The sequence below is a fragment of the Beta vulgaris genome, chromosome 4 (genome assembly GCF_026745355.1).
Source record: "Beta vulgaris subsp. vulgaris cultivar EL10 chromosome 4, EL10.2, whole genome shotgun sequence".
NCBI classification, from domain to species: Eukaryota; Viridiplantae; Streptophyta; class Magnoliopsida; order Caryophyllales; family Amaranthaceae; genus Beta; species Beta vulgaris.
The window spans coordinates 49,042,986-49,052,393 of NC_079205.1; the positions used below are offsets into that span (position 1 = coordinate 49,042,986).

General features: G+C 32.3%; 1 protein-coding gene across 2 annotated transcripts; it reads right to left on the bottom strand.

The window, feature by feature from the left end:
- Positions 1–339: 339 nt before the first annotated feature.
- Positions 340–9,128, bottom strand: LOC104890987 (protein DETOXIFICATION 16). Of its 2 annotated transcripts, XM_010676615.4 has the most exons (8): positions 8,685–9,113; positions 5,554–6,098; positions 5,364–5,450; positions 5,211–5,267; positions 4,700–4,938; positions 3,077–3,195; positions 900–986; positions 340–806 (listed from the first exon to the last, which is right to left on the bottom strand). In XM_010676615.4, exons 1-8 carry the CDS (start codon positions 8,979–8,981, stop codon positions 762–764), a joined length of 1,476 nt encoding a protein of 491 aa, XP_010674917.2. In that variant the 5' UTR covers positions 8,982–9,113; the 3' UTR covers positions 340–761. The 2 variants fall into 2 exon arrangements, 1 of the variants encoding a protein (XP_010674917.2); XR_007273523.2 differs by lacking the exon at positions 340–806 and having other exon boundaries at positions 4,779–4,938; positions 8,685–9,128.
- Between the last annotated feature and the right edge of the window lie 280 nt (positions 9,129–9,408).

The following is a 9,408-nucleotide window of genomic DNA, read 5'->3' on the forward strand; positions in this document are numbered from 1 at the left end:
TGCATTAAGTAGTACCTAAAATATCAGCTTCTTGCTATAAATTTGTTTCTTAATTAGTGCCAAAATATATGATTAGTAACTCAAATACCGAATTTAGGGAATATGAATTTTTAATTAGTTTTTAAAATACTATTTAGGATATATGATTTTTTTTAAATAGTGCCTAAAATATCGGATTTAGGAGATATATTTTTTTTGGCAGTTTTATGATGCATAAGTAATTACTAATTAATAGCAATCGATTCCTAAAATTTAGTTGATTTACATTACATAACAGAGAACTTTCTTAAATAGCTTTCCAATTATATGCCTAAATAAAAGTAATGCATAACAGAAATATTTAGAGACAAATACACGTGGCAAAAAATTGTAAAAGATATTACAAAGGATTGACACATCAACAATTCAATTTGCTCTTGACACATAAGCAGATCCTTATTGCTTTATAGTATTATATAGATATAGATAGATTCACCAAAACAACCCTACAAAGAATGAGAGAGAAAAAAGCAAGAGAAAAGCCAATGTCCCACATGAAAGGAAAACAAAGGATTTGCTTTTCTAAATATAAGAGGTATCTATTCTTCTTGTTTGGTAATGAGTAAGAACTAAGAAGGGTTGGTAAACCACACAGACGCATGTTGGTCAAGCTAGGCTCTAGGATTGTGGTCCTTTGACCTTTTTGGACCCAATCTCTTTGTTGTGTCGCTAATTGTGAAGATATCGCCTCATTATTAAAAACGATGCTTGACCCAGTTCCACTAATGGACCATTAGGTTGTTTAGCCTGTTTTTGGCCTTTTTCGCCTGTAGAAGCAGAGATTAATAATTATTAGGGGTAATTCACAAACATACATTATAACAAAACAACATTATTATTGTGCCTATAGCAATACTTACCTCTTTGTCCCAATCGGTACGCAATGTTATGATTAGCAGAAGTGATGCTTGGACAAGTAAGGCCATTATAATTCCTGTCCATAATCCCTACATAACACACCGAAAACCAATTCAAGGGTAAAACTAGTGACGGATCCAGGAATCTATAGATCGTAGGTCACTAACAATTATTGACCATGTTTTTGTCTAATTCATGAATTTCTTTTTTTATTAAAAAAATACAAAAAACATTTCAAAACTAATAATTTATACTACAACGTTAAAATATACGGCTTAGCAACAAATAGATAACATTAAGATATAGGCATTTAGATAATTTATGTGGCATCTGTATGGATAAGAGAATGAATACCGAAACGAAAAACAACAAAATCAAAATTTCAAAAAAGGGTATGACATTCGGTGAATAAATATTTTTAAAAAAAATATAGATATAATTAAAAATACACTTCCTCTGTTATGAAATAAGTGAAACACTTATTTCTTTTATGTGAAAGCTTTTTGAGAGAAGTGTTTCACTTATTTCAGAGCAAATATGTTTATGTCACTACCACACATGAAGTGTTAGACAATTAAATATAATGTCTTCAAGAATATGAATAATTACACATTCTCATAACAAAAAACAGTACACCAAACTACTCTCTCCGTTTTTTTTAGTTGCTACATCTTCCCATTTAAAAAGGTCTCTTTTTAATTGCTACATTTGCCAAATATTTCTACTTTTAGTATGTGACACTCACATATTATTTACCTTTATACCCTTATTTTTGTCTTCGTCAAACAAAAAACACAAGTAATTCCTACTTTATTGCTCTACTTTTTAATGGTGCTCACATGTTTCCTTGGTGTATGTGCTAAGTAAATGCAACAACTAAAAAAAAACGGAGGGAGTATTATTTACTCCGTAAGAAATTAATGGTATGTGCACCATTGTACACCCTAGTGTATAATCCATGCTTTGTAAAATGGGAGCATTGAAAATTCTTTTGAAATTGAAATTCCTTGAAATTCCCACAAACGTGGGAATTTATTCACCTAAACCCCATTTGGTCATTCAAAATTCTCACATTAGTTCATGAGAAATACAAATTCCTTATTATCAGCCAAACATATTAAGGTCATTTTCGAGAAATTACATAAAGGAAATAATTTCCTAGGGAATGAAACTTTCTATAGGAATTAAATTCCTATATATACGAAACAACCACTAAAAAATATATGAGGCGGATATGTTGTAAATTTTTCTTTTCATTGGTAAAAAAGTGCCCTAATATTAATGCATTTTTAGTTCCGCAATCTTATGATTATAGTTCCTCTAAGGCTCCATTTGATAGGGAGTACAACATTTTCCTGAAAAACTGTTTTCCTCTATTTTTAATCTTACATTGTTTGGTTTGCAATGTAGTGTAAAATAATTTTTCCTTATAGTAAAATTGCTCCCCTAGTGATGGAAAATCATTTTTCCTTCAAAATGAAAGGAAAACTATTTACCTTCACTTTTCTTATCTCTCTTGTACACTCCTCTCACTACCTCCCTACTTTCCTTTCCGTTTCATCATTTTTCTTACATGGAACCAAATAATTGAAAACTACTTTTGGAATTGTGTTTTCCATTATATATCATTTTTCATGAAAATTATTTTACATTGAAAATATTTTACGCCCAACCAAACGGAGCGTAAATGTGGAAAAATAGACATGTAAGAGGGAAAATAATAAATGAGTATGCAGTATTCCCTCCATTTCTTTTTAATGTACCCACTTTTCTTTTTTATCCGTTTCTCTATAGTCTAACATTGTTGTTGTTTCTATTTTTGGTAATATGTCGATCTATTTTTCCTCTCTTTCCACTCATATGGTCCACTTTTTAACATAATAATCCATCTTAAAGTTTATCTTTGCACCTTTTTAGTTATCTCTCTCACTTTTTAGTTTCTCAAACACACTTTTGAAGTTTTTCCTTATTTCTCCCTACGAAAAAAGTTAGAAGTGACCTAATAAATTAGAAAAAAACAGAAGGAGGACTTGATATCAAATTTTAAGAAAAGGGAAATATAGTGATTATAAAGAAGGGAGGGGACATAATAAACTTTTATCATTTAGATCAAACAATACGTGATAGAGGTATGACACAAAATACAAGCTAACCAAGTATGATTATAGATCACACTTACCTTGCCTCCAAAGTGATATACAAATGCTAGCAACACGGCACAAGGAATACCTACTAGGTAATAAGCTCCCAAATTGATAAAAGCTCCAATTTTTTGCCAACCACATCCTCTAGCCGTGCCTAAAGAATCGTAAAACCTTTAGCCAATTTATTACTCGATAATTACAAATTTACATTCCTTCATCCATGGAGTCATATTCATTTGAGTTGGAAACATGAAGGCTAGTAGATGTAGACGATGTTATAATAAAAGCAAAGAAAGGAAACAGAAGAAATAATAATACGACACACACTTTTACCTTTGTGAAGTTGTTGGCTAGTCTGGGCACAAAAGCTTAAGAGAACAATTTTTTTTTTTTGTATTGGCAAAATTGGTCACCACAAAATACGGTAAAGGTGTACCCAACACCACCAACTTTGACTATTAACTAAAACACTACAAACTATTGGTTTGAGTACAGCGAGTGTAAAAAATGAAGCATAAGCTAATTTTTCTTGTCGACGACAGGCAATCTGTGTTAATCTTTTTTCCCATTTCCCCCCCTTTTTATTTCATTTATCCTGTTTTCCGATTGATTAGAAGTGTCCTATGAACATGTATTGAGAAAAGTTAGTTTCAGTGTCATTTATGACACTCGTTGCACCCACGGAATAAAGAGTTTGTGATGTTTCAGCTACTAATCAAAGTTGGTGGCGGTGGGTCCACCCACGTCATAGTTTGTAGTTTTGAGACCAATTTTATGTTTTTTTTGGGAAATTCTAAATCGTGACCTCGAACTTTTCGAGTTTCCCGTTGGTGACCCTTAGTTTTTTTTATTCCTATTGGTAACCCTCAATTATTATTCTAGTTCCAAACATGATTTTATATAGGAAAAAGTCGTTAATTCCATTAACTTTTCGTTAGAACTAATGTCTTGACACACAAAACTAGGTGGTTCCAGTCATATTTTTTGTCAATATGGACGTTGAATTTGACCCTTAAGAGCCAAAATGACACTCTTTCCATGGATGACCAATTTTTAGACATGAAACCAATTTAGACTTTAAATTTAACCGATGTACCCTTAAAAGCTAAAATGAGTCCAAAAACTTTAACCGAGTAATATTTTGTGGCATACGAACCTAGATAATTTTCAAGCACGCAAATCGAGACATTCATTCTAATAAAAGTTAACGAAATTACCGATTTTTTTTACCTGATAAGATCACATTTAGATATAAAACAATAATTGATATTATCGATGGGAATAAAAAAAACTTAGGGCTAACAATGAAAAAGTCAAAAAGTCCAAGATCACATTGGAAATTTCCTATTTTTTAAATAGAAAGTAAACGCTAAATTCAAAACATCTTAATAAATGAGTTTCAAATAGGTCATCAATATGACCTATTTTCAAAATAGGTCACCAATATGACCTACTTTCAAAAGAAGTCATACCATTCCACTGAAAAACAATATATACTTGTTTAATTTCATGGTCATGTAACTTTTTTTTTTTTTTGAGGGAATGTAAACCTTAAATTAATGCCAATTCTTTTTATAGACCCGATAATCTATTCCTTACTAGTATCTGCTTAATAGTTTTCTAAATTTGCATAGATAACTAAGACAGTATTGGAATACCTGAAAACACAGATTGAATGCCATCAAGAATATGTGATACTGCAAGAAAAATCATCATTTGGCCAACATATTTGACTACCTCTTCTTCTGTGCTATAGGAATATCCCCATAAATTGCGCCCCAAAATTAGCAAACATGCAGCTGAGATCCCTTCTATTCCCACCATCAATATCGATACGCATACCGCTAATCGAGCTAAATGTGGTCGTCCAGCCCCTAGTTCATTGGAAACTCTTGTACTATCAACAAGGAAAACAAAGTAATCAAGCTACAAATATAATTGAAACTGTTGTTGAGTCAAACAAAACTATATACTCCCTCTGTGCCCTGTTACATTTTTAAGTTGACTTCTTTGATCAAAGTATGTCATCTTGTATAATTACATACTTAGAGTTAAAGATCGCCTTGGAGACCATAAAAGTCAACCTATGAAATATAACACAAGATGAAGGGACTATATTTGTATAAGCTTAAACAACGTGTAATTTAGATATTGTTAAACGACTTATACCTTATTGCTCCACTTAATCCGGCTGGTAGCATGAATAATGCTATACTTGTGTTGAGACTGCAAATTATAATCACATTCATATTGTTAAATTCATTAGAAATTTGCATATACATGGTGTGATCGAATTTATCTATTTGTGTAGTTTATTCTTACCTGATTGAGAGAACAGAGGTTTCCAGCTTTGGATTTGGAAGGAAACCAGAAAGTAGAACCATCATCTCAAATGTCCATGCTTCCAAACTTTTTTTACGTCATAGGTTAAGATAACTTGGTAAATATAATAAGAATGTAACAATGTTACTAGCATATGTTATGGAGCTAACAAAGAAGAGTTACCACTTACCAAAACATAAGTGCAGAAGGTACAGCAAGTCTAAGAAACTCAGGAATGCCACGAAAAGCCTCCTTTGAAAAACCAGTCCATGTCTCTTTACAAGTAGGAGACACCCTTACATATATAGCTAGCAACAACAGATTAGTCCAATACGATATAGCATTTGATAACGCCGCGCCTTTGTAGCCTAAACCAGACTTAAACACCATAAACCAACAAACAAGTATATGCAGTAGAGTTGTAAATCCAGTAGTAAGCATCATAGGAACAATATTGTTCTGAGCTTGAAGAAATCCAATGTGAGATTGAAGAAGACCATATGCAAATATGCTAGGAATCATGTAATGAGCATAGATTCCTGCTTTAGCTGAGATTTCAGGATCTTGTCCTGAAAATGCAAGAATTTGACCTGTGTTTTCCCATATAAAGGCAAGGGGAATGCTGATGCAGAGGAGAACTACCATTGCTCTTTGCTTGTGTATGCCTAACATGTGGTACTGCTTTGCTCCATAAGATTGACCACAAAATGTGTCCAGTGCATTTTCCATTCCTTTCTGAAAATCCCAGGTGTTAATTAGTTCATGAATATTTTAGTCATTTTACAGTGTACATCTACATAAAAATAAGCACGCATTTCCTTATAACTTTTCAATAATGAAACTAGTCAAAATGATGTCTGAGGACTGAGGTGTTGCATGTTTTTCATGTGGGTATTGTTGGTTAATTATTGCGGCATGTAGGAGTTGCAGCGATTTAGAGGAAGAAGGGGGTTAGGGGGAGAAAGTATTTGCCCATATCCGATATGGGACTACTTTTTCCATATCGGAATCCAATACTTGATATGATTAGATGTAGTCCAGATATGATTTAATAGCTAGCTGATATGATATAAGATTTCAACTAACAAGCTCCCAAAAAAAAAGAAAAATGAAAAACTAAAAAATTAGAATTTTTTAACATTATTTTTGTCATAAAAATTACATAAATGCCATGATATTGGCCCATATCGGATATGGGCATATCATTGCTCTGGTTAGGGGGGGGGGGGCTGGGGGTTGTTGTACTCATGAAATGTAAAGTTTAAGTCAACGCCTTAAAACTTGGAGATTATCATTAACATAAGAAAAATATTTATAGTACATGTACATCAATAAACTTGATTTAGGTAGGAATATGAAATAAGGAAATATTACAATATTTAACTAAACATATCTCTACATGTTGATATGAATGTTTTTTCTTCCAACCCTTGTATTGTCAAATTTGTAACTCCTAATTTTCATGCTTCCTAATTTAAGGATTATCATGAGCATTTATTTTGTTGTACAAGTCCTGTTTATATTTTGTAAAAAAAAATGCACATAATATTGAAAATTATCATCTATTATTTCTGTATTTCTGCTTTCAAGAAAAAAAAAGCAAGTAAAAAATAACAACGAACAAATCCTAAATTTATGATGTGATGAATTGTCAATTTTTGAACCTGAACATGACTATAGTATAGTACAAGTGCACTAATTTAGGTTCATTACTATCTACATTTAGTAATTCCGAACGTGCACAACTCGCACTGACACAAGATGATATATCCGTATCCACGATAGCCTGGCATTTGATCTTATGGAGAGCTTGCTCGTCAACGATCCCGTTACGACATATTATAAAATCTAGCTAGCAGGCATATAACTGACGAGGATTTTCGCCCTTTGCGCCAACTAATTTATAATTTAACGTGCGAGGAGTTTAGGACTTAATTAGGAGATGGTGGGACGTGGTGATGCGGTGGTAAGGGGCTGCTGGTCTGTGTCATAACTCATATCAGTCATATGGAGTATCTAACACCACTGCACCAGCGCAACGAGCAGGTCTTCGAGACGATCGATGTTCTAGTGGATAGAGCCGGTAAGTTGATCACATCCATAAGGATGCTGTTAGTAGTAGTTCTTTCGTGTATGTTGAACGGTCTCATGTTAAAATTTACGCCCTTCGTTTCATTTTAATCTACACACTTTGACATTTTACACTATTTACAAATTTCACTTTGACTATCATTTGTGATTTATACGCGGATGAAAAGATAGTTATGTAGGATCTTGTTCGTTTCATGATAACATGTATTTTATTAATATGTACTTTTTATAATTTTTACAAATACAAAACTAAATATATACTTCATCCGTTTAGAAATAGTTGCACCATTTCTAATATTCACGCATGCCGATGTATGATTTCAACCATTAAATATCTTTAATTATCAATAAGTAGAAATTATAAAAAGTGTATTTTAAAAAAATTTACATCGAGACAAATCTAACAAGACCCCACATGACTATGTTTTTCCTAAAATATAAATCACCAAAGACAATCTAAATGTAAGATGTGAATAGTGCACAAAATAGAAATGGTGCAACTATTTCTAAACGGAGAAAGTATGTCCTTAAAGTTTTACATTGACATGCGTGAAAAATATAAGTGTGTAGATTAAAATGAAACGGAGGGAGTAGAAGGAATGGTAACTCGGTGATCCATCACTCATCTTGTTATTAACTTAAGAGTTTTGCTAAATGCCGCAGTGTTAATTATTATTAATGTATATAACATCTTATATTTTTGTACAAAAATACATGGGTTTGTTTCCTCATTCATCCTTTCCCCTTTCCCTATCTTTCTTAAAACTCCTACACGTGTTCCATGTGTTTCACACCAAAACCACCCTACTTTCTTTATTTACTTTAATTTTCTCTTGAGATTTTCAGCATTGACCATGGCGTTAACCGGCATTGACCAATCAAAAATAACCAATTTCAGCGTCATGGCAGACAATATAAGTTTTTGCCTATTATTGCTCCCTCGAGGTGGCTCCCTATGTACCTATAAAATTTCCTATCTCTCGATCGATTAACGAGAAAATCAGATTATACTCATAACTAAAGGTCAGTGATTTTTTTTGCGCATATCCTTTACGCATTCCAATTTCCAAGTAGCAGAAATATCATCAAAAATTTAAATCCTGAATGATCTGTTACTATATTTATATAATTATATATCCTAAGATTGTATGTGTGAGTATATATATGATAATATGATCGTATATGACTATACCGAACAATCAACAAAATAGTTAAGACAAAAGTACATACCAGCAAGCTAAGACCGGTGACGGAGGCGAAAGAAGTAGCAATAGAAGCAGCAGCGAGAGGGAGCTCTCCTAGATGACCTACAAACATAACTGATATAACTTGTAATGAAAACAACAGGAAATTAACCGCCATTAGAGACCCTGCTAACTTTATTTGTTTCTTTGCTTCCTTAACTATCTCTTTTTTGTTCAACAATCTCCCTTCATTGCTACTTACACCATCATTGATTATATAATTATTTTCATTTGTCAGAGGAGTTTCAAGATCATAATGCACTATTGTTTCTTCAGTGTTCATACTTTATTTTTCAGTTATCAGCAACAACACTAGCTATGACTTCTAGTAGTATAAGAAACTAGGAAATTTTATTGGATCTTTATTTTGGAGGTGGAGAATGTAGTGTAATTAAATTTATATTAGGTTTTGGAATTAATGGAATAAGATATCAAAGATTTTTTTGGTTGTTAGGTATATTATTTATTATACCATCATTACTGTTCTCATATTGACAGCTAATAATGTTGGATCAATCTCCCCAAATCCCATTACTATATGTTGTTAGAAGAAAAAAAAAATACTCCCTCCGTCCTACTCTAATATAGTGTTCGTTTCTTTTTTTAAGCAGTTTTCAAGACCTAACTTTGACAATTAATATCTTCAATTTCGTATTAATAAAAAATATAAAAAGTTGATATTATAAAAGTACATGTTGAGACGAATCTAA

Excerpts from the sequence above, each read along its gene's own strand:
- LOC104890987 (XM_010676615.4), bottom strand. The coding sequence starts at position 8,981 with ATGAACACTGAAGAAACAATAGTGCATTATGATCTTGAAACTCCTCTG. Across the intron at positions 6,099-8,684 it reads TCACCGGTCTTAGCTTGCTG|AAAGGAATGGAAAATGCACT; the intron begins GTATGTACTTTT and ends TGGGATTTTCAG. Across the intron at positions 3,196-4,699 it reads CATTCAATCTGTGTTTTCAG|GCACGGCTAGAGGATGTGGT; the intron begins GTATTCCAATAC and ends ACGATTCTTTAG.